This window comes from Melospiza georgiana, chromosome 1, assembly GCF_028018845.1.
Source record: "Melospiza georgiana isolate bMelGeo1 chromosome 1, bMelGeo1.pri, whole genome shotgun sequence".
Classification (NCBI taxonomy): Eukaryota; Metazoa; Chordata; class Aves; order Passeriformes; family Passerellidae; genus Melospiza; species Melospiza georgiana.
The window spans coordinates 90,684,306-90,712,104 of NC_080430.1; the positions used below are offsets into that span (position 1 = coordinate 90,684,306).

Here is a 27,799-nt window from a genome sequence, read left to right on the forward strand (position 1 = left end):
AACACACCTGCAGATCAAAGTTTCCATTTTCTACTCACTCTGGCCATGGCTGAGCTTCTCGGGGCCCATCCTTCCTTAACAAAGAACAAAACTCCCCTCCTCACCCTTACAGAAACCAAAACATCTCAGCCTCAGCTGCTGGCTCCGTGCCCACTTGCTTCTGGGGGCTCCCCATGCTGGAGCAGAAACACCCTGGGACACACATGCACACACACACAGAGCTCAGGCTCAGTTCTGTTCACAAAAAAAAAGAGTTTTGGTAAGTTTCTGTAAAGGAAGGCAGACAAATTTCAGTATCTTCCTATGCCTGCTTCTGCCTGCAGTCAGAGAGCTGTAAATCCCACTGACTTTAATGCACAGTACCTGTCCAAGCAAGAGCCGTGTGTATCCAGGGAGATGTAGGGCTGTCAGTGCTCTGGAAAGGTGCAGAGCCACACACAGCAGCTCTGGATGGTCAGCCTGGCTTCCAGCTGCTGCTCTTGGCTTGCTGCTGCCACTGGCAAGTGGTTTGGTTTTCTCAGCATCACAGCACGCTGCCATTTTCTGCCATGGAGACAGTGAAATATTCTTGAAACAGCAGAAATAAGATACTGACTTAACCATGTAGCAGCAAAACTGGATCTAGAGGCATATGACTATAGAGACCATAGATTGCACTAGAGATTCCTTCCAAACAGCAGAGCAAGAATCTTTTTGTTTAGCTACTGAGCTGCTCATAACCATCTTTTTAGCAATACTACAGATTGCAGTTAAGTGGTTTTTGCTTGTGTCTGTGGCACTAATCTCAGTCTTTGTCCCGCTCCAGTTAATAGGCTGCATTATTGGCAGACAAGGCAGTAAGATAAATGAAATCAGGCAGATGTCAGGAGCGCAGATCAAGATTGCTAATGCCACAGAAGGCTCCGCAGAACGACAAGTTACAATCACAGGATCCCCTGCAAACATCAGCTTAGCACAGTACCTCATTAATGCAAGGTAAGTTGGCTTTGTAAGTGATCATGCTTCTGCGAGATTGCTCTGTCTGCTCTCCAGCAAATGTCTGTCCTGGGTAGATCCAGAAAGTTGCTTTGCAGTGTCCATTTTGCATAGTATTACTCAATTCCTAATGGTTTGTAAAGCCTGAATCATTAGAACCTGGGTTTGATGTTGGCTTACATGAAAAGGAGCTTAATCGAGTGCAATTCCAGCTACATGTTGAATGAAAAAGCTGCAAAATCTGAATATTCATATTATCATCCACCTAAAATATCAGTGGATAAATTAAATTAAATGAAAATCATAAATTGTTTAGAGGAAAAACACTTTTCACAGACCCATTTTACTATCCTGAATGGCAAATATAGTGAAACAGATTGCAAAATACATTTAATTTACCAGGTGGAAATTGCCATTCAGAGTTGATAAACTGACATTAGGTTGCTGAAGAGGCACAGGATTTACTTCTTCAGAAACAGCACCACAAATGTGTAAGAAGCATTCCCTAATGAGACAGGGTGAGACTATCTGCTTCTCCACTTCCTGGTCCCAGAATTAATGAAAGCACTGGCTGTTTACCTAAGCCATGGTGATGGCTTAGGTCTCTTAACAGTTTTTATATTACTATTTAGAAAAATATTAAAATTGATCCCACTTTTATTTGCAATTATGCAGAGAAGAAAGTGTAATGGATATAGTGCTGTCTCATAGATCTCCCTGTAAATGCTGGACTGAAGCAACATATGGTGGGGGAGGGGAATAGCTATGTATTTTATGGCTTTTTTTAATTTTATTTTATTTTTTCCCCCCACAAAATTGCTGTGATATGAATCAAGCTTTGTGTTTAACTATGTTTGCTGTTAAGGTAGTACAAAGCATGTGATTTATGTGGGAGCTGCAGTCACAGCAGGTCTGTGGCTTCCTGTGGTCCAGCCTCCTCTCCATCCCAGTTTTGTAGAGCACCACTGCAATGGTTGGAGTGGAGGAATGGGATGTTTGTGCAGCTCTGTGTTACAGCAGACAAAAACACTGCTTTTCATAATTTAGCCTGAAAGCAGCTTCCTAGGAAAAGATACATGTAGGGGTGGCACTGTGAAAACTAAGATAAACCATTTCCAGAATCTTAAAACAACAACCTACAGCTCTTTTGATTTATATTCTTTGTAGCAAATATAAGTCACTTCCGTAAGCCCTGTAATCAAATAAAAATGTGTTCCCTCCTTTAACCCTTAAGGATATGTTCTTCTCTTGGTGTTCAGGGATTCCCCACACATCGAGACGAGAATAGACCCCTTCATTTTTAGTTGCACAAACACCATTTGGCATGCATCTGGATCTCGGAAGATAACAATTTAGGATCTTGAAGACAGCTAAAGCATGCAAATAAAATAATGTACTTATTAATGGAGTTGCAGTGAGCTGCTCACCAGAGACAGAAACTCTAGTGAACAAAACTGTTTGACTCATTTTAGAAAAATCTGTGAACTCTCACACTTCTGTTGATCACTGTTTAATGGTTCTTGTGGTGGAATGGGATCTATATGAGGTCTTTTAACATACTTTCGCAAAGAAGAAAACTCCTCAGCAGTCACATACCACGGATCTCTATCTATACCCTGTGAAACCAGAAACAAAGTATTCTGTTCCTGTTAAATTTCTAGATAGAAGTCATATGTTACCATCATCTACAATAAACCATCATATATTACTCTGTACCATGTGTTGGAACTGTATTTAGATGAAGTGACTTCATTTGTAAATGAAGACTCCTAAAGTAATGTGTACTAAATTAAGCTGTAAGCTAACATAGGCAATTAAGGTGGCTTTTCCATTTTAAAAAGCGACACTGTTCCAGACCTGTCCTTTCACATGAGACATTGCTGTCCAGCCAGGTGCCACCACAGCAGCAGTGTGAGTTCAGTCGCACTGGAGGAGGGCTGAGCAGCTGAGGGGCAGGCGGGAGCTTTGCTCTAGTGAGGTTTAGGGGCTGGGGCAGGACAGAGGTGCAGAGCCAGGCTGCTGCTGCTGCTGCTGCTGCCTCTGTGTGCTGGGAGCCACCTCCTAAACCTGCCACAGGTGATCCTGTCTCTTTTAAAGACAGTGGCATAAAACAGCTTTGGGAAGAGACGAATACAGCACCCAGACTGCCCAAAGTGTGGTCGGGTATGTGAAAATAATAATTACAAGAAATAACAGCTATATAAGCATTCAGCATAAGGTAGATCTTTTTCTCCCCTGCAAGATCTATTGTTTGTGGGAATTGGTTTCCAGGGCCAGTATTTCTGCATAAACCCATGTCTTTCAGCAACATAAGATGTAAAAAACCAAAATTATCTATCCACAGTATTCCTGAAACATATTGTGTGTATCTTTAAGCTATCCTCCAACCAAAGTTGCTGTCTATAGAATAATTTATCAGCTTGCTTTAAGACTTTTATTGCAATCTGGTGTTGGATATGTACATAGTATATTCTAAATTATAGATATATAAATATATTGATATCTTATCAAGACAGAGATTTAAATCTTATAAAGTATTGGTTTGATTCTGTATTGCTTACCCGAGCGCTGGCCTCTGTATGAATAGAGCGTGTCTTAGCTTGTTTGCAGTTGAAATGTCTTTTTTTCTGTAAAGCCTTCTGTCTCTTTAACTGGTCTCCACTGTAGTAACAAGATTTTCATTACCCAATTCCATCTTCTTGCTTTTATTAAGATTGAACTGCAGTTTAGTTTTTCTGTGTACTATCTGACTTTGGATTATAAATTAATTTAGTCAGCAGCACTTGCTCCTTGTTGAAGGGCAGTTTCCTGAAGGTATTTTTATATGAGAAGTTCATTCACAGACCCAACAGGACTGCCAAAGCCACACCTGCTCTCTTGTCTTCACCAGTTTCAGGTAATGCAGGATGTGGCCTTCAGTGTATATATTCAGAAGGTGCAGGCCTGCAGAGGGACAGTGTAAAATTGTCCCTGTGAAATTCTCTATGAAGGCTGCCTCACCCCCCTCATCCCCTTTCATATGCAACGTTGCTGCATCCACAGTTGGTTTGGGAAATTGCCGCTGGTATGGGAGAGATGATAGCTAACCTGATGAACTCCCACCTTATGAGTTGTCACAAGTAATAGATGGGAAAGAAGGCAAATTACTGCTACAATCATACCTATGAGAGTAAGCCAGAGACAGGGAGTTGGAATGGCTGCTACCAACACCAGCTTTTTGGCCTGTGGGATCTGTTCTCCCTGCTAGTGCAGGAAAAAGCTTAGGCTCAAACACCGCCCCCCCTCCATACCAGTAAGGATTTTTTTGGTTTTTTAAAATGCACAGTAGACAAATTTGGAGTCACTGAAACACAGTCCTGCAGTACCTTTCTATGGACCTCCATCCCAGAATAATACTGAGTAATACTAAAAAATCCAACTGTATAAACGGAGTTTTTCAAAACGTACTAAGGTATCACATGTAGTTCCTACACCCCCAAGTTGAGGATGTACAGTGGAGTTGGAGTCTCTGATTGACATAAGCCCCTGTGTGAGTAGATGGCAAGCAGCACAAGGGTGCACTTCTCTCTGCTTAGAAAAGCTGAGTTTCTCATCCATGGGGACAGAAAAAGACTTCAGGGTAGGAAAATCAAAACTTCACGTCCCTCAAAGGAGTCTGAATTTCATACACTCTCCCTCCTTCCCTCCCAGCTCCTCACAGAAGATGTGCTCCTTCCAGCTTCCCAGCAAAAGCTGCTGAGGTGTTTATGCTCCAAGAGCCCTCTTTTCTTTGTGGAGGAGAGAGGAGCTCGGTGCTCAAATGTCTCCCTCTCTCCTCCACACTCCTCTCCCTATCTCAGACCCACTTCAGGTGTCCTTCAGACTCGCCATCATCAGCAGTGCTTTGGGAAGCTCTTGTCCAGTGTCCCCATTGCCTGTGTATCCTGGTAGATCCTTGCATCCTTGCATGAGGCAGGCAGCATGCTGGTCATTGCCTTTCTCTGGAAGTGGATGGCCATGGGGCTGTTACCCTCAAAACTGTTTTTAAGGTGAGAAAAAGAGAAGCCTTTCCAAGCCCTGTGTGGGGTGACCATGTTTCCTTCCATGTAAGCTGCTCTCCGAGCCTGCTTACCCAGCTCCCAACAGGGACCAGCACAAACCCTGTGCTGGGAAGCCTTCCTGAGCCTGATGGGGTGTGGGAAGAAAGCACCAAGTCCTCTGCATGGTCAGCCAGCAGCTTGCTGGCACTTCACTCTGGAAGCAAGGAGCTGCTACAGCTCCTCAGCTCACCTCAGGAGAAAGCCCAGGAGCCTGACAAGTTAGTAACTGCCAAAAAGACAACCCCAAACTGACTAGGAATACACATGCAATCACAGCTAGCAAAGATTTTCTAACCCATAGTCCTATTTCTATGCTAGGCTGCCATAGCTCCCAGCTGGTCACCTGCAAAAAGCATCCTGAAATTAGTGTTTGTGTCATTTGCCAACCCAAAAGCCAGTGCACAGGCTGCAACAGGCAAATGGGGAAAGGGAGGATTTATCTAGGCAAACATTTTGGCATACGAAGACAACAGTATGTCCTTGGAATTATTGTATTTTAATGTCTGAAAATGTACAGAAAAGCAGAAGTATGTGGGCCAAACTCACCTTGTCTGCTGATGGGTGGAGTTAGATTAAAGTGAGAGTAGTTTGATTCCTACACCCTCCCAAGAGCCCATCACTGTCCTGGGCTTGGAGGTCAGGTCAGTCTGGAAGTTCCTGGTGCTGGTGGGGTCTGTCTGGGGATGTGTCTGTTGTATCCATGTGGTACCTTGTGTGTCAGCTGGAAAGCTTTGTCATGTTCACTGTAACCACTGTGCAGGCTCAGGAAGGATACCACTGCTGTGCAAGCTGGGGTGTGCTTCAGTGTTCCTTTTTACTAATTTACTTATGATTAGATTGCATAAATATTTTGTTGTGGTATTAAAAAAAAAAAGTCTGGGGAAAGTATAAAGTGAAGTGAACACACTGGCTAATCTGGTTTGTTTTATATGAAAAATGCACATTGACCTCACAGTGAATGAAATTAAAAACTAACTCACTTAAAAAACAAAAAACCAAAACAACCAAAACTTTATGCCTTAAATGGAAGCAGCAAATTGTTGCTCAGTCTCCTCTCATCCTAGCAAAATGATTAAGTGTACTATTTGTGTCACAAAACCGACAAATTGAAAAAAATTACCAAAACCCCCCGCGTCCCCCTTTCAAAAATACCCTAATTTTGAAAAGCAAAATTCACCATACCAGTGCTGGGGAGTAAACTTCATAGTTATTTTAAGTTTTCTTTTAAGTTTCATTTTTCCATCTTTTTACCATTACCTGCATTCCTTAGATTTCTTTTTTTCATATGTGAAATGAACTAGCAACACCCCCATACCCTCTTCCTTTTTCTTTTTTTTCTGTTCTGAAAGAACTTTAGTCTCAGTAATGTTTTCCCATCAAATCATGGAAAACCCTTTTGTTATTTCTCTTCTTTAACACATAACATGTTCCTCCTTTGACCCTCATTTTCCCTTTTTTTCTCTCTCTCCCCTTTCTCCCTCCCACTCGTCTGTCCCCCTCGTCCACCAATCTAATCCTGGATCCTGCCCTTTCGTGGTTGCTGTCCTTCCCTCCCTCCTTCCCTCCCTCCTCCTCCTCCTCCTCCTCCTCCCTCTCCCGGCCCCACCGCCCTGGCTGAACCCTCCCAACCTGTTTGTTCCTCTTCCTCTCTTCGTTTGCAGCTTAGAGATGGCTAAAGTCAGCACCCAGACCGCTTCCGTCACGACCCCTGTTGACCTCAACATGAACCTCTCTCAGTCTGCCACCCCTACCTCCACCCCCACCTCCATGGCCGTGCTGGCGGCCGCCTCCGCCGCCTCCGTCAGTACCCCCCCTCCCCTACCAACTCTGCCAACCACCCACTATGCCGTTCCTGTCTCCAGTCTGCTTGGCATGAAAACTGTCCCACTCCTGGCACTAAATGCCGCGGCCGCCGCGGGGGCCACGGGGAGTTTGTCCGCTTACACTGCCAAAATTCCTTCGACGAGCGGGGTTAAGAAATCTGACCGCCAGAAGTTTGCTCCATATTGAAGGGATGAGACACAATGCAAGCTTTGCCAGCTCTGCCAAGAGTCTGTGGTAGATCCTAGTTATCAAGGAAACAATACGGCATCTTTTATTTTCTGTTCGATTGCTAGTGTTAACTGTTGCTGACTCAAGTCGTCTTCCACTCTCCATAACACCTAACACCAGGCACCACCTTCCAACTAGTTCCAACAGCCAGCAGGTGCCAGCCCGGGCTCCTTCTCCCCGGATACTGTCCCAGGGCTGGCCCTCAGCAGCCCCACGGCAAGGCAGGGCTGCCCCCAGCCCACCAAGGGAGATACAGTGAGAAGGGAAAAAACATAAATGCGGCAAAATGGTGACAGCCGGGTCCTGCTCCGGCAATGCTGCCCGGCCTAAAAATACACCTAGATCCATGTGCAGGGATCCCTCCAACTGCAGAACAATTCCTCATGGCAAACTGGCATCTCTGATGCATTTTTTCTATTGCCAGCACATGCAAATCCGGCACTTTTCAGTGCCCCTGCAATGCCCTGTGAAGTGCTGCTGGCCCCCTCAGTCATTCTGCTGCTCCCAAAAGGCCTGGAGACCCCCATCCCCCATCCCAAAATCCTCCTACAAGCAGGAGATGGCAGTTAGGAGGTACCAACTTCAGGTACTTGTGCATACAACAAATGAAGCTTTCTGGTCTGAGAAAAACTGCTAAATTAAAATTACTGTAAATCAGTAAGGAAAAAATACCAGGTACCTGTGCCTTTCCACATGATTCTTTTAAAGGGTGCAACCATTTTTCTCTACTTTGGAAAAACGTAATTTTAAGAACTCTGCTTTAGGGAGGAGGGAGGGAGGGAGAGTGAGAGAGAGGAGGCTCCTCCCTTTGCACTCAGATGTTTTACATACACCAACACAGTACTTATTCCTGTAAGTACTTCAGAGCAAGTACAAGCCAGATGCCGTCACTATCTCATATTTCCTCTCATGTATGTTTTATTCAGCCAAAATGACCATTTTTCATTAGATTTCTCTACAAAATACATCCCTGTTTAACTCCACACTAATCATGCAGTCAGGTTGTATGGTAATCATGAAAAACATGTAGCATTTTAGAGGTCATTCAAAGGCTGCTGCCTGGACAGATCCCATCCCTTTACCAAGTACTTCAGGATGCTCAGATTAACTAAAACGAGACAAGTAATGGCAGCCAAAGACAAGAGAGCTGGGGAATGGAGTGGCTGGTTGCCAGCTGTTGGAACTAGTTCTTAACTGCATTTTATGTTTGTCCATCCACCTTCTTTTTAATTTCTGTTGCATAACTCAGTAATGCAATATTGTTTTCCTCACCACTTCCAAAACCAGATTCCCATTAGCCCGCCATGTTCATCCACTCTGCACTCCTTGGACACAAAGCTTTAACAATTGAACTGTATTCAGTGCATTTTAATATAAACTAAAAACACAATGCAAATGCAATACTTTTTAAAACATGGTATTTCAAAGTGTGTTATTGTATAGGGCTAAGTACTATCTCAGTATTTTGTGTCATTTCTGTATTCTGTGGGCTTTTCTTCACCTTAGCACCTTTGCACTAAGTTTTGTCACTGTAACTATTTGTAGAACTGCCATTGTTACAATTTGCACTTATCCAAATGGGGTTTTTGGTTGGTTTTGTTGGGTTTTTTTTGGTTTTGTGGTTTTTTTGTTCGTTTGTGGCTTCCTTTCTTTTTTTTTTTTTCTTTTTTTTTTTCTGGTTGCATATACTGAAGGAAAAACTGGGAATAATGTCAAGGTACCACAGCTATTTAAAAGCTCTAGAAAACTGCTGTAAAATTGTTCTGGATTATTGTAACTGTTTCAATAATTGACATTTAAGGAAAAAAAAATCCACCAACCTCTGTGTGAGAAAAATTGCCTGCACTGAAATGCTGTTCTATGCTGGTTGTACTCAAGTGGTATTTTTTTAATAGTGAGAAGATTTTTTTTCTTTTTTTTTGCCTTTTTTTTTCCTTTTCTTTTCCTCGTTTTTGTTCCTACATTTTAGGCTGTCTTCAGAAGTTACTGGCCTGGGGGCTCTGTAATGTATCTCATCATGCCCTAGTGCATTAGCCACCAGACAGGACTTTTCCAAAGCCCCATGAGACAATGCTTTCTATGGACTAATCTACAGAAGAGTTTCTGCCATTTCTAATTTTCTTATTATTCTGAGACATCAAAAGAAAACACTTCCTTTACTCTTTAAGCAACTGTGCTTCCTAACTCTTGTGTTGCTTTCATTACTGTTCCAGTTTTAACACTATTGTGGCTCATAACATAAAGCAGAGACAAGTTATTTTCGGGGGTTGATTTTCATTGATGTTCATGCTTTGGCTAATCTGTATAAAAGCATGGGCCGTTAGTGTTCTAAACCACTGTATTATTCAGCTAGAGACTCAACAGTAAGTTAAATGAGACGTTTTTATAAATAAATTTTTTTCCTGATTAAAAAACAAACAAAAAAAAAGACGTGGTAGCTTTGTGCATACAACTGTTGTGTTGTTTAAACTTTGTTCTTTGTAACCGAGTTGCTAACTTGTCATTGAAGAAGCACTATTTTATGGATTGTCAAACTGAGATCACAGACAAATTGCTTGTTTTCAATTAATGATTAAAGGTTTCATATCATCACGCTTAAGGTCCCAGTGCTCATTGGGAAACAGTGTAACATCTGTGCAAGACTGGCAGCCTTAGTAAGGATGTTAGCTCATTGTCAGGCATGATGAGTCTCTTCAGGACTAGAGGGAGCCAGATTGTGCAATTAGTAGAGTCAGCAGTATTTCTACAAAACTTGATTTGGTTTTTAACAAAGCTGCTCATTGAGAACTTCTCACACTGCATAGAAAAGACAAATTTGGCTTCATGTTACAAGCAGCCACTGATTTGTGTCTCTGGTCTTTTCCCAGACTGAGCTATAGATCAGATACTGGGGAAAGGAAAACAGGAATGAAAGAATGAACTTGGATGCTGAGTACTGTATTACTGAGGCCCTTTGTAATACATTCCCAGCAGCACTGCCCAGAGGCTTCCAGACTGCACCTTCCACCCTGCCAGGAGCCAGCCCAGGCCCTGGAGGAGCACGGCAATGTGCAGCAGGACGGGGAATGGAGAGCTGAGCAGGCCCAGGAGCTGTCTCCTGCTGCCCTGACACTCTGCTCCAGCTGTTCAAACCCTCCTTTGGATCTGCTGAAGCGCTGCAGTCACAGCCCTGAGTTCTCCCTTCACACACAAGCAAAAGGAAGGGGCTGGCCCCAAGCTGTTGCGGCCTTACAGCCCCCCTGGCTGTGCTCTGGCCACCTCTGCTCTTAGAGCACTGGCAGTGCTGTCACAGGCACTGCTCTGGCCTCATGAGAAAGCAGCTTTTCTGGCAGCAACCTCCATCTCCCTACTCTGTTAAAGGTCCCTACCTGCTTTCAGGGATTGAGCCTGGGGTCCTGCTTCCCCTCCCTGCCCCTCTGAGCTTACACGACGATTTATCCTCCGTGGTCTCCAGGGTACAGAGAGCTCTCCAGTGCCTGGAATCGGGGCACGACCAGGACGTACATGCAGACTGGGAGACCTGTAGAAATCAACAGCTTCCTCAATACAGATGCAGCCACACAACACCCCCTGACGATGAAGGGTGCCAAGGGGCACCCTTACAGAACAGCTCACTGCCCCCCAGCACCCAGGAGGCCTGACCCAATGTTGACAATTAGCTATTCCAGCTCTTAGAAAAACTATAGGCTGTGATACTAATTTGATAAAGTTGTCTGTTATTATTACTTAAAATACATTTTTATTACTTGAAATGTATTTAACTTCTCATTCTTTAAAGGAGAGCTGAAGCTGCTTTCACAGCAGAGACCTCCATAAGTCTTCATTTCTTCAACAGCAAAAGCTATTTCTATGGCTAGCCTGGCTACTGTAAATGAAAAAAAAAATATATTATTGCAGCTCAACACTAAGTAGGTCAAAGCTTTGCTCTCCCAGTAAAGCTGCCAGGCAAAGGGCAGCAGCAGCTCTGGGGTGTGTAGTATCTTTCACATGAATAATTCACATGTGGCTTGCAGAAGTGAAAGATTTAAACAAACTAGTGCAGGGGCACATTTGTGTAAGGAACGAGGAGAGGTAAATAAAGACATATATACTAAGAAGGAAGTATTCTGAGAGGGTTTTTGCAAAAATGCAGGCAGAAATGTGATAAAATCTAAGCTTGTTTTAATTTCATTAGTTTAGTTGGAAAATATTTCTGAATGGCAAGAAAAAGCTCCTAATATCTTTAATATACAAAACAGACAAACAAAAGACAAGATGGTAAAGAAAAAAGGGGGGGGGAAAAGGGTAATGAATAATAGTAAGAAAAGTAGAAATAGAAAAGTAAACCACTCATGCCCAAAGGTAGATAAGAGGAAGCATGTATTCACTGTGAAAAGGTCACTGCCCACACAAATGTGAGTTTCCAGATGAAAGACAGCACAAATTCGGCTTTTGCGTCATCAAATTGGAATTAGGTTCTGGAAACATCTCAAATGAATTCAAGCAGCTCTGTTGTGTTTCTCAAGTGAAAAAACACTGACAGCATGAATGCTAGCTGAAACCAGAAGGAAAATAAACAAAGTTAGTCTTCTGCTAATACAGAGTGGTTTCTGTTCTCAGGCATAGCCAGAGGCATCTGTGGGCCCCAAGGTTCACATTTGGGCCAGTCAGGCTCACAGGCAGCAGCAGAGTCTCAGTGGTGCCATGAACAGAGGCACCTGGGAAGTGCCTCAGCCTCAGAGGGCTGCACAGGCAAGGTGCTGTTTGTCAGGTTTCACAAAACAGTCTGAAAATCCAGTTTCTTCCACAGCCTTAACACCAGCTGAATGTGTTTCAGCACTGTTTGTATTCTTGGGACAGGACCTTCCCCTTCTGGAGTGAGTGTCATGATTATCTAAAAGTCACAGTGCTCACTGCTCCAGGGGCTCAACAGTGGCACAGCTTCTGCAGGGAGCACTGTCATTGTCAGGCTGCTCAGCTGGGTGACACAAAGGGTGTGTTTATTAAAGGACAGCATCCAAAGCAGGGATTTGAACAGAGATCTCTCCTATCCCCTGTAACTTCTGCAGCCACCAATGGTGCAAGGTATTAGTGGCTCCACTGTATTTTTGGAAGAAAGACCTGGTTTAGATGCCTACACAAAGGAACTGCTCACATTTGTTTTCCCAGCTATCGGGCCAGGATAATTCTAATGAACTGATGAACAGAAGATCAAATGAAGGCAGACCCTGAAAACCTGCTTCACACCTGAAATTTCCATCTCTTGGCCCGAGCCACGCTTTCTAGGGGTGTAAGTACACACTGCCCTTCTTGGCACTGAAGTGTACTTAATTCCTTGGTTCCAGGAATCCAGGTTGATTAAATCAGTTTCTGCATCAGAGCATGTGTCCTGTCCCCCTACAGACTGGCATGTGTCTTAGGACAGTAACTGAAATTAAAGAGTCAAAGTCATTTGATGGTACCTAACAAAAGGGAATTTCTGTACCATTACATACTCACACTGTGGTTTCTAATGACACCTGCTACATGATTCATGCAGGCTGAATGTCTGATTTTCTAGAGCAACCTTTATGGATTATAAGAAAATAAGTATTTTTAAGTGCTCAAAATATTTTAGTAATATGGCTTTTCTCATTTCTAGCTCAGTGTTTTTACGATGATAAAATGCAGAGAATAATTATAGTGGAATGTAATAAGCAAAATTTGTCTCTCTTCAAATTGAATTTATTGGCAGGGGGCCTGGCCAAAGCTGACGTCAATGTTCTTTTCAATCAGTATTTGCAATTTGAAGCAAATTTTAAAATTAAATGCTGCAGTGGAGGAAAAACAATCATGTTAGCAAATGAGAACATTGGTTTGCTGTTATTTGGGTTTGTTGGTTTTGTATGGTCACTTTTGGGCTCCTCTGTACCAAATACAGACCTTGTTCCAGATTTAAGCCATGCCAGCAGCAGCTTATTTCTTCAGGGCAGGAGAGAAGTTAGCACAGCAGTCACCACTGGGCACTGCCTGCCTTGCCAGGGGAGAGCTCACTACCAGCAGCAGCTGTAGCAATGGTGAGCTGCTCCCTGGAACTCCATTTCAGACATGCAGACACACACATTCTGCCCCTGGAAGTCACTTACCAGCTCCAAAACCACTGAGCTGGGGAATCTCAACTACTTTTTGGTGGCATGAAATTCCACAATCCCTAAGTTTGGACAAGTTTCCATTATTATATGAGTAAATAAGGATTATAAATGTCTTCCTCCCTAACTCCGATATTTCAGTTTTCTGCAAGTCCTGAAGATCAGAGAATTAAAATAGTCTTCCTAATTCCAGTTAAAATTTCATTTTTAATAGTGGTTATTGACATAGCTCGTTATTAGGATTACTTTCATCTTTATTGTTAAGAAACAGAATTTAAGGAAGTTAAGAAGTGAGAAAGAAATTAAGTACACATTTTTAAAAACAAGCATTTCCTCTGGTTAATAAGCTATCTGAATAGCTCATCAGAAGTACATAAAATTGTTTTCTAAAACTGAAGACATGTTTAAGATTACAAATTAATTATCCCAATGTTTTTCTAAGACACAGGAGATTATTTCCCTTAATAAATTGGCCTGACTACTAAATTAGGTTAGGATACTCCTCTCTTATAGCTATGCTACTTTCATTGCTAAAAAGCAGGATGATTTCTTGCTCTCTTGACATGACAGCACATGCACGTCAGTGGTCACAAGGGACAAAGACACTCCCATTATCTTCACAAAGCTCTCTAAAAGCTTTGTTTCAAATGCTGAAGAAAGGTACTGTTGTATGCAGTAAGGTGTAAAAAACTTGAATAAAACTGTTTGGAGATCTGTGAGATTGCTCCAAGGAAAAGAGCACCAACTCCTAAACAAAACACAACCAAGAGGGATGGATGCTGTCACTTCCCCAGCAATGCACGCGCCCCCTGGCTGGTCCATGTTTCCCTTTCAGCAAGTTATGCAAGGAGAACAAATAGAATGATGAGTGATCTGGTGTTTATTCCTGCCATCTTCTCCTCATAACAATGGGGTGCACTGGTTTGGATTTGAATGTCCAAGATCCTGCACTGTAACTAAACTCACTGCCTTTAGAGATACCTCTAAAGATGAAGGCAAGTGGACTAAAAGAGATGAACTGTTTTAATGCTCAGTTAATTTCCTACTCATCCACAGCTGAAACCATGATTTGCAGATTTCCGTGCAAGACGAAAGTAAAATTACAGAAAAATGTGCAAAAAGGAAGTGTAATTTACAGACTCAAAGATTAGCATTTTTATACTGTCAAAACATGCATGTCCATGATGTTCAGTGTAACCTGATATTCATTACATCTGTTTCTCTGAAATTAAGCCAAATGCAGAGTGGTTCTGAAGTTTAAGTGTTAACAAGCTTGTGTGCTTTGGTGAATGGGGTCAGTGAAAAGCAAAGAACAAAAGAACAATCAGGAACTTAGCTTAGCTTTTCTCAGAGAGAAATTGAGGGACTGTGCTTTGGTTTGTTTTGAAAAAGACTGTCCTGTTAATACTGCACCACCCTCTCAGCTGCAAGTTCTCTTTACAGGGATAAATGGATCTAGAGATCTTACAGTGCAGCATGACAGGCACCTTAGACATTGATGTTCCAATGTTTCATGTATACAAAGACATTTTATTTCAGTTTTGGTCCAACGGAGTTTTCTCCAACTTGTCCAAACATTCATTATTTATTTCAATATTCTCTGAACACTGATTCTGTATTTCAGTACTCTCTGAATGCTGCTATCTCAGTGACAGTCCTAATTCATGTAAGGCTTCAGTGTCACATCAAACATTTCAGCAGCAACAGCTACTTACAATTTCTCTTACTAACAGTTGTAAGCCAGCACATGTGAGCAGGAAAGTGTGGATGCAGTAAAACACTAGGGAGCATTGCCTGAATTTTGACAGCTTTATAAAGAGCTGAACCTAAGGATCACAAAAATTGGGTGTGATAAAAAAGCATCTCACTATAAGGATAGGGCTTCTGCCATATCAGATATTTCCCCAAAAACAGGCAAATCAAACATCTAAATTTTGTTCTAATCTTTATTGCTTGGTTGATAATAATCTCTGAGGCAAGGAACTGGAATGCTTTCATAAGAGCAAAGCTTGTTTTTCCCCTTTAAAATCTCACTAGTTTTAAATCTAGAGTATTTTAAAGAAAGGTTAACCTGTTCTTAACAACTTTACTTTTTGATATCAATCAAGCCGCATGTCCCTCTTATTTTCAACAAGTCATTAGTAAATCTGTATTTGAAGATTCACAAAAGTTAAAAAAAGTCACTTACCAAAGGTAGTTCTGCCTTCCATGTCCCAATCTTGTCAAGTTTGTTGGTTCTTGATTTTACCTAATCTGTGTTTATCAGAAGAGAATCAATTTAAGATGCTTTCTGTGCCTAAAATAATATTTTAAGAAAATTTCCAGTATTTGCAATTATTATTTTACCTCCTCAGTTTTCAGTGCAGCACCATTCTCTCAGGCATTTTGTCACCCTTTCATTAAGTGATGCAGATATGTAACCACTGCCTTCTCATCCCTCTGGTTCAAGAAGTGTGAGATATGCTACATGATGGCTGCACTAAGCAAAACAGGAGACCATAAAGAAAAATATCCAGCAATGCTATGGCACATTACAGGCTATACACTGTGGAGAAGCTGTATCTCAGCCTTTCTGATCTTAGTCCTTATATACACAGAGAAACTGTAACAGACTCTAAAAAAAATGTACATATTTTATTAGGAGCTGGGGCAATGGAAAGCCACCTACAAATTTTAAGAAAACATAAATGAATAGTATTTCCCTTTCCCTAAACCCTCAATCTGGGAAAAATCTGTAGACTATGTACTTCTATAGACAATAAGCCAACTCTCAAAATTACCAAACTGAGCTAATGCTTCCAAAAACCTAGAGATTCTTTACAGATTAATTAATCCCACTAAAATACTTCTGGTAGGAAACCAGTCATTTTAATAGGAAAGGTGCATCCAGTATTGTAAAACATTTGCAATATACAGTTTTTACAACAAGTAATACACTACTGTAGATCTACAAAAATTTTTTTAATAAGCTTGGTTCTTTAGCTTATGATCCTCTTTAAATAAATATTTAACAAAAGAATCTCCCTTCTAACAATGGAACCAAGACCACAGGTAAAAAGAGTGTCAACCACATTGCAAAAATGCTACAACAAAGCCCCTTTCACCCTCCAGTCTTGTGACAGCAAATCCTGCAGTTCTTCTTCATCTTCACTCCCAACATCCTCCTCCTCTTTCTCTTGTGCTGCTTTTAATCTCATGGCTTCCTTTAACTTCTCCTTTATCTCGTCCTGGCGGTTCCGCAAAAGCTCCACACGGCGGTAGCACTCACTGTTGGAAAGTGAAACACTGTTAACATCTGGGGCCTTTCCACATTAATGTCATCACCTCCAGTGCTGGATTTTGCTTCTACAACTTTGGATAAAGAAGCTTTACAGCTTCCCAACAGTGAAAAAGAAATAAGCTTTCAAGATGCTAGTGCACCTTCTCAGTATTCTTCAAGTGAAAACAGACTGAGGAGAGGCTTGGTCAATTCTCTAGCAGTGAGACCTGATCCAAATACTTAACAACTGCAATACAGTCACAAACCATTTTTCAAAAAGCACAGAACCAATATCCACTTCCACACAAAAAGGAACGCCATTCTTTGCTCCATTTATGGTTTTCAAGAGGGAAAGGTGTGACATCAGTTATCAATTTTGATAATCTAATGGTGGCATCTCTGAAAATAAAAAAAGCAGTGCAAAGTGTTCAGATTCTTTATCTGCTTCCTCTCTGCTGTAACAGAACATTTTAAGTAAACACAATCCAAAAGTTTCAGGTTACTATTCACTTTAGAAGTTCTGTCCTTGAATTGTGTTTTATAACCATTCTAGCCACTTCAAATAGGATTTTTTTTGAAAATGCCAAATAGTACCAGCCTGATTTAAATTCTCCTTTGCCCCTTTCATTCTTATTTGCTCGGAAGGGTCAGCATGGAGGGGTTACTGTCTAGATCCTGTCTGCACTGGCATATTACCAATATGATTCTTACACAGCTGAAGATTTGAAGGCCAAGGAATTTATTTCATTTTCAACTTAATTTGAAATAGCCTGCATTTGAATACACTCAGAAGTCAAACGTTACAAAACGTTTTTAAAAATGTGTTTGGAACTTTTATTTTGGGGAAAAATAATTACAATTAAAACTCGAAGTATTCTACAAATTTCGGAATTTGGTTTTATGTACTTACAACAGCTTTAGTTAGTGAGAAAAATAAGTCCTTAAAGAGAGGCAATTTAGCTCAAGCCCTCTTCAGAATTACACTAACATTGTTAAAAGGCATTCCTGTAATAGCAAAGTTCAGTTTGAACCCAATGCTGTTGTTACCATACACTGATTATGTGCAGCATGTAAATCTGCCCAGAGGGTTGAAGTGAAATTTCTAGTGCCTTTCTTTCTGAGTTGCTACCATTGCCATTATCGCTGTTAATATCAGTGTGTTGAGCTACAGGAAAATGGTAACAAACTGTTCCACTGAGCTGTATTTCAGGTTGCTTGAGTTTAAACCACTGCCCATCCAACCACCACACTCCCCATTTCAGCTAAACAAAACCAAACAAACTGCTTCATGTAAGGAAGTGCATCACTCCACAAAACCTTAAACTTCTACTAGAATTAAAGAGGGTTTGCCACAGCACAGGACATTTTTAGTACAGGAAATGTTCCTTTAAAATGTTCACACATATTCTACATCAATCAAAACTCCCAGGGAAATACAAATTAAGACATTAAGCCACCTGACAGGGGAAGAGGACAGTTTGTTCCAAGAATTTGCCTTGGGTACCTTCAGTGATTCCAGTGCAATCTCTCTTTGGAGAAAGTTACAAAACTTTGTGTCAAAATCCATGTCTTTATTAGGTATCATTCTGCAATTTGAGGGAGTTTGTCCTTCAAATACTCAGATGATTAATGAAAGGTAGTATCGCAGATTAGAAGCGTTTTTATCACTCCAGTCAAAGAGCAATCCATTACTGCTAGAGGACAGAGAATTTGAGGAAAAATTGATCTACTTACATCTGCTCATCAATTTCTCCAATCTGGCGATCTAGTCGTCCCTCCTCATCATCTTCTGCCACTATTGCTTCTGAAATCTAAACCAGAAAAGCACTGAGAAAATTCACCTTCATCCTGAATTCCACTTCCACTCCTTTACAATGTCTGTGTCCTCCCCTGCTCCCCTCCACCTGAAGTTAGTGTCAATCTCCTCTATGTATATTCCCATCTTTAAAAGGGCAAATACAGAAAAAAAAAAAAAAGGTCTGGTTTAATTTGACATGGAAATGCTTTTTGTTAAAATCAAAAGAATTTTGGCTGCTTTGGGGTTAATCTTTAGAAATTTTTAATACTCTATGATTTGAAACTGAGCATAAGCAAACGACACATACCCACAGTCTGAGGCTGAAACAAGAGCTCTATCCCAGTGCTTGGGACTTAAATACACACCACTTATTGAACATACTGTTTAAATATTCCCACTGGATCCCGAAGTGTTTCTAACCTGTTATTTTTTTCAGCATATACTTTCTCAAATCTGAATGTCTGGGAGATGCTATGCAATCAATGGTCCACGCATAACTGAGAAGATTCCTCCTAAGCTGAAGAATTATCTGAATGGCTTATGCTAGCAAAATGTATCCACCACTGCTTTTGTATGAACATTTGCTCTGTTTATAGTGCTGACTGCTTTAAAATGAGCAATGAAACATTTTTCTGCACCACCTTCTCAGCAGTTGACATATGAGTAACTATTTACAATTAAAATAATTAAAAGGATAGCAAATATTCTAGGGGAAGACTGAGAACACAGGTAATCTTTAAATTGTACACAAGGGCAGATAAACACCTGCTGCATGAAGACTTTCCATGCAATGGTAAACAGTAAAAAATTGAAGTACAGAAAAACTGGCCAATTTACGTGTCTCAAAACTCTTTTGTCACCTTCCCAGATTTTGGAGTTCCTTTCCAGTGCATTTAAATTAAACATGAAATCCAGGTTACCTACACTTTATAGATACTTTTCTAAAAAGACAGACAAATGGGTAGTGTTTTTAAAAGTATGAATATAGAGCTAAAGAAGAGCCCACAGTTGTGTCCTGTTTGAATACAGGACACTGATCTGAGGTATATGTTAGCTAAACAGTATTTAAATAAAATACAGTGTAACAAATGTAACTAGATACATATGACTGGATCTTGATTAAAAGTTCTCATCTTAATTTCACTTAAGTGGAAAATACAAAGAACCCTTTGCTCATTTATAAAGTGCATTTAACCACACACTGCATTGAAACAACCAGCTGACAAATGCAGATGTCAGCCATTCTGCAGAGCTGCATGAAACTGTTGTTTTCCTTATTGTGTATAGTATTTAGAATCAATAAATATAGATTCCATTACTTACTGTGTTGACCTGTCGCATTGCCTTTTGAAATTCATCCCATTCTTTGTCCATCTGATCCTTTGGAGCATCAACTTTTCTCACCTAAAGAACATGAAAATGTATAAATTAACAATTTAAGTCTAATGACTCTTTGGGGCACTGTAAAAAAAAACCAGGAGAAATATGAAAAAATATGCTGTGTTATCAGAGAAGTCTGGTTGATGTATCTCAGTTTAAGTAATGGATATGAGTGAGAGAGTGCAGCTGCACAGTGGTTTTGGAAGAAAAATCTGACTCTGCTCCTGGATTAAACAACATCCATGACTGCAGCTTTAAAGAATAATTATTGATTAAAAGTGGCTGGTGTGGAATGTCTGGAGTAACAGAAGTGAGTTTGATGGTCTGCCATTTCACTGTGTCAGGTGATAACTATTGAATTCTTCTGTAAGCTGCCTGTACAATTGCATACAGTAGCCATTTCAAGCCAAAAAGCAGTGAATTGTTTGCCTTTGGCATAACATAAAATATCAAACCTTTCAGTCACTAGTCTGCTGGTGTTAAATAGCCTGACTGTATTTCAAATCTAGTCTAATTTTGTTGGCTAACAGAAGAAACTGTACAGCTACAAACCAATTTTAATGACATGCAAAGCTTTTTATTCTGTGGTAGATGGCATTTAGTACTAAGAGATGAAGTCTGAAAAAAGTAGTCGTGGCAAGAATGTGTTTAAGATCTACAGCCAAGGTAATCAAAGCCAGATTGTGCTTTTAATGCAAATAAATAAACAAGGTAGTCTACCTGTGTAATTGAAACCTACACAATTCAGGACTGGAAGATGTGGCATATAATGTATTTTAGAGGACAGATTATGCCTGACTCAGGACTGGGTAGAAATTATATAGCTAGGAGAACTAAGCAGTTTGAACATAATAAGTCATGATACCATCTTTTTGCATTAGTTTTATTTTCCCTTTATTCATTCTGCTCTTTTGGTGACATGTCAGTCATCACCTTAGTAAAGACAACAGTTTGGTGTGTTTTGTTCCTGAGTGATTATACAAAATCAAGTAGTATGAATTAAGTTTATAGAATAAATTAGAAGCTTCCAAGCAAACTCATACTGGGAAGTAATAGTCATCATTTCATTTTTCTGTTCTGTTATTATTTCTATCATATGTGTATGTACTGTGTTATTATGCATTGTGGTTGTCTTTTGTAATTCATAATTATTTGTATTTCTTACAATAAATTTAAACACTAAAGTTATTATTTTTCTTGAAATATTTATCTAACCCAGAATTTATGTGCTCTAAGTACCTGACGCAAATAACAAGCATTTTTCACACCCACAATCTCCCTTTCAAACACCCAGTTAATTCTTCAAATAATTATTTTGTGTATGATTCCAACACAGAACCACTGCAGCCACCTCAACATAAGTGATGTCACAAACATTTTCCTCCCTCTGAGTATTAGTTACACTCAGAAAGGGCTCATTAAAAGGAAGAGCCTCTCCAAGCAATTCAATGGAACAAGTAATCACTTGTAAATTTATCAGTGGAGGCAATAACCAGAACAAAGGTCACTAACCAGTGTCCTCACAGATAAAAGCAGATTCTCCTTTCCTGCTAGGCATTCCTGCATTCCCTACTTATGATGAAACTAAGTATTTGAAAAATTTACTACTTCAATTAGACAAAAATACAAACAAAACAAAAAAACCCGCAAAAAACCAGCCAAAGGATGGCTTTTTCAGCTACATGTTTCAATATTCAAAATATCATTATTCAAAACTATTCACATATAGCAACACCTGGGCATGAGTAGTGCCAAAAGAGTCTTGCCAGAGCAAATAAAACACCTAAGCTTGTTAGCTGGGCCAGTGGGACTAAATGAAGATGAAGGAGTATTATTTGGAAGGTCTCCAAATTAGATGTCATGGCTTGGCCTCACAATGCCATTTAAATACACCAGCAGCCTTCCACTGTGTGAACAAGAAAATATACTCAAAGAAAATAAAAAAGACTTAGGCCTACAGCACTGTGTTTTAATAAAGAAAGCAAGAAAGCCATCAAATCTGTGGCAAATTTGACAAAATGAAACAAAAAAAGGTTTGTATTTCAAATACCAGTGTTTTATTTTGGTCATCATTTAGCACCGTGCAAGCTGAAGGAAGCATGCATGGTTTTGGATTTCAAGATTTTTTGTTGTGGGGGGGGTTTTGAGAAAGTTTGAGAATTTGAAGGTGAATAGCCACATTTCTTTTCTGAGCATCATAAAACCCCCAGGTGGTAAAAGACAAGAGGGCTGAAGACCAGGTTCCCTCTTGTGGTGTAAGCAGCTCTAGAGATATCAGGGTGTGCCACATAGAGCTGCTTTCATTCCAACAGGATGCACCCCATCAGTCACACAGTGACTCAACACTTTTCAGCAGGATCTCACAAAGGACATTCAAGAACTATTATATCCCCAATTCCAAAGCAAAACTGAATGTACAAATTAAGTGAACTGCTTTTCCTGGGATGACTCACAGAAATAAAGGTACATTGTCCAAATGTCAGTTCAGTATTCCAACCAACAAATGACATTTCTTTAAGAGTCACAGAGGAACCATAATCAAAAATACTTTCCAAGAGATGGCCTTAACAAGCTCTTCCTGCCCACCTCCATCCCTTTTCATGTTTTTTCATTCACACAGAATGAATGTTTAAAGCTGCACCAGGGGAGGGTCAGACTGGGCAGTAGGAAGAAGCATTTCTTTACCCAGAGGGTGGGCAAACACTGGAACAGCCTTCCTGGAGAGGTGGCCAATGTCCCAAGTCTGTCAGTGCTTAAAAGGCATTTGGACAGAGCCCTTAGGAACGAGTTTTAGCTTCTGTTCAGCCCTGAAGTTTTCAGGAGTTGGACTAGATGATTATTATAGGTCACTTCCAACTGAAATAGTTTATTCTAGTCTAAATAGTTCAGTCATTTTCTTACATTCCAGTATGACTGATTACCTGGAAAAGCATCCTTACTACTCAGCAAATCATTACAACTGGCAGAAATAAATCCAGTAGCATAAAACAAGGAGATCACTTACTTTTGCATCCACTTCAGGATCATCAAAGAAACCTTCTGGCAAAGCTTCAGCGGTGTTTTCTTTTCTGAAACATTTGATTACTATTAGCCCAAGTTAACACTTTACAATCTGCTTCATTGCAGAGTTAAAAATAGTCAAAAATGAAATTCATAATCCTTTGTGTAAGTATGCAGAAACACAGCAGGTTTTTTTAGCCATTAGTTTTTTTTATCTACAACCATCAAAACCTCCTCGTTCAGCTTGATCCTTCCTTGCTTTGAAGGAACTGCACAGAAAGGTTTAAATCTCACTGTTAAAACAAGAGCTGTAGCTTATGCTTCTTAAACTGTTCTTTCCATTGTGCTGAACACCTAAACATTGTAACAGCACAGCTGCTACTTCTGAAAGACTACAGCACAGTCTGAAGGAGTGCTCAGGTGAGCTGAACCATTACCACACAACAAGCACTTTCCTTTAAACAGGAAAGCAGTGGTTGCATGAAGCTCCCACAGTACCCTGTGTTAAAATTTGCAAAGAGATGTCAAACAGACTCTGTATGACACTGCTCCATCTCTTCTCCTGTCCCTAGGGTGCAAGATACCTGTCTGAAATAATGCCTGAGGCTCACATATATACAAACTATTCTGAATGCAAGATAACAATAGGTTCTAAGGGATCACAGTCTCTATTTCCTGGAAGACAAATGTTTGCTTACAATTGCTAAGACTATCAATATTTGATTTGACTGCTTACCTTTCAATTACCTTCTCATGTATCTCTGCTTTCTGTATGGATCCTGAATGGGAAACTATAGGAGCAGCTGGAGTTTTGGTGTCAAAAAAGTCTATAGGAAAGGACAGAAGTCTATGACAAAAAGAACAGCTGTTCAGGCATTTTCTAAAATTCCTACTACACAGGAATTTCAGTTAGTACCTTACTGAATCAAGGGAAGAACAGACCTATGTTACTTCCCTTGGCAGCCTCAAACAACTAGAACATAAAATCAATGAGCAATCACCACACAATAACACAAGATTCTTTGCTAGTTTATCTCTACTTCCAGTATTACACGCCCTCACCATCACCTAATGCAATAATTAGAAAAATAAAATAAAAAACTTTCATCATCAGTTACATCACAGCTTCTCCTTACAGAGAATTACTATTAATTACTAAGAATTACTAATTACTATTTCAGTCAGCATTACCTGCAGGCACAGAATTAGCTATGACTTCTTGAGTTGGAGGTGGAATTTCAGTTTTACGCACAACAGAAGATTTGCTTGTTTGTTCTTGTTCCTCCTCTTCTTCATCATCGTCATCATCGTAATTCCCTGACAATAAACTGGGACCTGGGCCCTTGGAAAGCTGTACACTGGCACTGTCTGGCTGTGCTTCATCAAAAAAATCTGCTGGCAGCCTGGTAAAGAGCCCACGACACAAGTGTCAGAAACGTCACAGCAGTGACTCCAGCCCAGCAGCAGCAGCCCAGGCCCTCTGTGAGAGCCTGAGCAACGCCCTGAACGGCACAGCTGCCAACACAGCCACTGTCTGAAGGCAGCACACGCCTGGGGCTCTCATTTGAAGTTCCCCAGAAATGCCCAGGTTAATTCTGAAAACATATTTTAGATCCATTTTTCCATTTGCATATTCACATTAATAAAAATAACCCGTAACAAATTGGAATGGTGGTTAAAGTAATTCTTTTTCCACCTACTAAGTAATTTGCTACTTATTTTGGGTACCTAGTGCTGTCCAGGACTGCAATTTAGAACAGCCACACAGGCTCAGCAATGAGAAAACACAGATTTGCTGGAGTAGCTGCAGCCTGCAAGCCAAACATTTTTCCACCTTGTATTTTAAACTAATTATACCAACAAGTTCAAAAATGGATGAACCTCTCAAGTGTTAATTTTGCACACAAACTCAAACTCGTACAAGGAAACAGCAAGTGGTACCTATGAAAGGTAGTAATTTATCCTGTGAAGTGCAGAGGAGACCCACAAGTGTCACCTGACATCTGCCCACCCCACAAAGATGTCTGAATACCATCAGAAACTTTTAGGGGCAGTTGAGATGCTTAACCCAACCCCTTGAAGTCAAATACAGCCCTATACTTGTAAAAGTTCAACTGCAGCATATGCACCTACATGAATTCTAGGTGACAAAAACCATCCTAATGAAGATCTATCACTTGTTAGTAGTTTTTGTTAATAAATATCATTGAATTATACATTGGAAATTTGTCTTAATTTCAGACTGACACCTCTTCTTTAGGATGTCAGCATTATTAGAATACATGCTACAATCTGGTTATGTTCAAGCTGTGTAATAGCACCACGTGTCAATCCTTTAAAGTCTGTCAGTGACAGTAAAATAATTCCTGTTTTCTCAGGGAATCTTCAGAGTTGATACAATTATCTCCACCCAGGAAGATGCTGCCATGTTCAGGACTATACAACTGTGCTAGGGAACAGGAAGAAGCAGGGATCTGCTGACTCTCTGAACCTTTGCTCTTATACAGAAAGCAGAGACAAGGAAGAGATGGATGAGAATGCAGCCATTGATAGTTAGAAAAAATTCCTAGGTAATAACAAGATCTACTTACCCTGATGAAGACGTGTGTGGCTTTTCATCTGTACCTGTACAACAGCCAAGAGAACTTCTTAAAATCCATGCTTTTAAAAGAAACATCCCTAAGGCTTCTATGACAGCACCAAGTCCCCAAATGCATACATATTTAACATATATATTTACATGTCTGGTAGCACCAAGGGAAAAAATTAACTGTCTTTCCTTTGGCAAGAATTTTGGTGCATGGTTTGAGGAAACTCAGTGACTTGATTCCACTGAAAAGGAGTAACACCACTTCTGGGCAAGTGCTCTTACTGCTTAATTTACACTGCTTCCCGATCTATCTGGGCCAAGCCCACAGTTCCATGACATAATTTAACCCAATAAACCAGAAGAAAACCAGGTAAACTTCCAAAAGCACTGTTTTCTCCTGACACAGACTCACAGAGAAAAAGCAAACAAACTTTTCCCCTTTTCAGCAGCAATGGGCTGACATTAACTGAACAGTCTGGTGTATTCATTAACTGTTCATTTACTCAACAGTCTGGTATATTCATACTCACTTCCACAAGAACAAAACAAACCAAAAACATTCAAGGTGTAAAATGGACGGATTCTGGCAAGCATTTCCCTCTCATTACCTTTTACTCTCTTTAGGTCTGTATTTTCTGTCTCAACTGTTTTTCTCTTGACAGGATGAGAGGATGTGCCAGCAGCTGAGCCAGTGGCTGTCTGCTTTGTGCCTTTTAATTCTGCAACTCTCTGTAAAGAAATAAAAATTCGGGGCACGTTACTAGCAGTAACTTCTGGATTGCAGCTTAAAATACAGAATGAACTTTTACAACAGCTCATCAAAGTGAGCTGATACCTTTTTAGAACAGTATCACTGAAATAGACACCAGAGGTACCAAAACAAAGACCAGTGTTTCTGTCAGCCTCTGGAATGATGTGACATGGAGGAAGAAGAACTGACGTTCACACAAGGGAGGCTGTACCAGTAGAAAAAGCAGAGCAGTGACACTGACAGCAGTAAAGCACTGGAGAGAAGAGCAGGAAGGCTGGATTTATTCTAAAGTTCTGGAATATTAAGTGTTTTAAAATAAAACATGACATTTTAACATCATGAAAGACATCACCCTGCCTTGCCACAGTCATCTCGTCTGAATACAGGCAATGAACTGGAACCCCTCTGTTCCTTTGGTCTTTTCCTCAGTACTTGTAAAATTAAACACAGTCTTTCAGTTTTTGCTAAGTAGCAACAGAACTTTAAAGGATAAGAAAAAAAATTGGGTCGCATCCAAGTTACAAACTTCCTGACTTGCTTCACAAGTTCTTTATCTTTACTGCTGAATTACAAAGAGGAAAAAAAAAGTGCATTTTCTTAACCCCGCATTAGCTGTCACTGGACAGCTCACAGATCCCCGAGCAAGCCCGGGGAGGCGGAGGGGATGGGTCCAAGTCCGAGCCGCAGACAAGTCACGGCCAAAAGCTGTCGCTACGGTGGGAACTGCTTCACCGGAGGAGCGGACCCCTGAAGGACACGGGACCCCCATTCTAGGGGCTGGCCTTCAACCCCTACCCGGGCTTTAAGAGAACAGAGGCCAGACGGAACAGCCAGGCGGGCTCCCCGCTCATCCCGGCGGGCTCCCCGCCGCTCCCGCTGCCGCACCGAGCCGGGAGCAGCGAACCGCAGGCCCCGTTCCGGCGGCGCGGCCTCTCCCAGCGCCTCCCCTTCCCAAGCGCTGTCCCGGCGCTCCCCAACCGCAAAGCCCGGCCGAGACCCTGCGCAGCGCCCTCACCTCCCGGTGCTGCTTGCCCAGGACGTGGGTCTGCCACAGCAGCTCGCTCTTCACGGGCGCGTTGCACAGGGAGCAGCTCAGGTGCCCCAGGCTGTTGTACGTGCCGGCCGCGTTAAGGGAAGCACCGAGCGGGGCGCGGACCCCCTCCCGCCACCCATCCCTCCCGCCACCCATCCCTCCCAGCCGAGCTCTAGGGTGCCGAGGATATTTGGCGAAGGGCGAGTCGATGCGCTTCTTGCCGGCGTTCTGGCGCTGCTTCTCCCTCATGAGGCGCCGCAGCTCCTCCTGCCGCACCTGCTTCCGCCCCGCGCCCGCCCCGGCCGCCGCCATCTTCCCCCGGCGCAAGGGCGGGGCCGGCGCGCACCGTGACGCTGCCGGGAGCGCCGGGAAGGGAGGGGCGGGAAGGGATCCGTGTCCCGCCTCAGGATGTTCTTCAGTGTGTTACTAAAGAACGTAGTGGATGTTCTTTAGTTAAGCCTTTGGAGCACCAACAGAGCTCCACGGACACAGCAGGCCAGCTGTGGGACACGGCTCTGAATAGGCTGCCTGAAACGTACCCCACCCCTCACGCCAAACCACCCAGATAAGTAAAAGATAATAAACATTGCATCCCATACGTCCAGATCCAGAAAAAACAATCACGGGGTGGGTCAGGTTGGAAGGCATCACAGTGGGTCATTTGGTCCAACCTGCCTGTGTCCAACACAGGACTGTGTCCAGATGGACACAGGCTCTTTAATATCTTCAATGAGGAAAACTCCACAGCCTCTCTGGACAACCTGTTGCAGTGCAC

The 27,799-nt window shown here is 41.5% G+C and overlaps 2 protein-coding genes across 17 annotated transcripts in view; one reads left to right on the top strand and one right to left on the bottom strand.

The window, feature by feature from the left end:
* Positions 1-19,588, top strand: part of LOC131092157 (poly(rC)-binding protein 3-like) — a 495,350-nt gene extending 475,762 nt beyond the window's left edge. For 10 of the 16 annotated variants that reach the window (XM_058038732.1, XM_058038741.1, XM_058038722.1 and 7 more), the window contains 2 exons: positions 806-975; positions 6,716-9,069. In XM_058038732.1, the coding sequence (XP_057894715.1) occupies positions 806-975; positions 6,716-7,064 (519 nt within the window). In that variant the 3' untranslated portion in view covers positions 7,065-9,069. The other 6 variants (XM_058038818.1, XM_058038829.1, XM_058038838.1 and 3 more) reach the window with 4 other exon arrangements.
* ZNF830 (zinc finger protein 830) lies at positions 16,060-27,336 on the bottom strand. The gene is made up of 10 exons (XM_058038857.1): positions 27,215-27,336; positions 27,007-27,106; positions 25,849-25,969; positions 25,242-25,275; positions 23,842-24,053; positions 23,387-23,477; positions 22,655-22,718; positions 19,594-19,674; positions 18,207-18,283; positions 16,060-16,480 (listed from the first exon to the last, which is right to left on the bottom strand). Exons 1-10 carry the CDS (start codon positions 27,334-27,336, stop codon positions 16,297-16,299), a joined length of 1,086 nt encoding a protein of 361 aa, XP_057894840.1. The 3' UTR covers positions 16,060-16,296.
* Between the last annotated feature and the right edge of the window lie 463 nt (positions 27,337-27,799).

Excerpts from the sequence above, each read along its gene's own strand:
- ZNF830 (XM_058038857.1), bottom strand. The coding sequence starts at position 27,336 with ATGGCGGCGGCCGGGGCGGGCGCGGGGCGGAAGCAGGTGCGGCAGGAG. Across the intron at positions 27,107-27,214 it reads ATCGACTCGCCCTTCGCCAA|GTACAACAGCCTGGGGCACC; the intron begins ATATCCTCGGCA and ends CGCGGCCGGCAC. Across the intron at positions 18,284-19,593 it reads CAATGCGACAGGTCAACACA|ATTTCAGAAGCAATAGTGGC; the intron begins GTAAGTAATGGA and ends TTTCTGGTTTAG.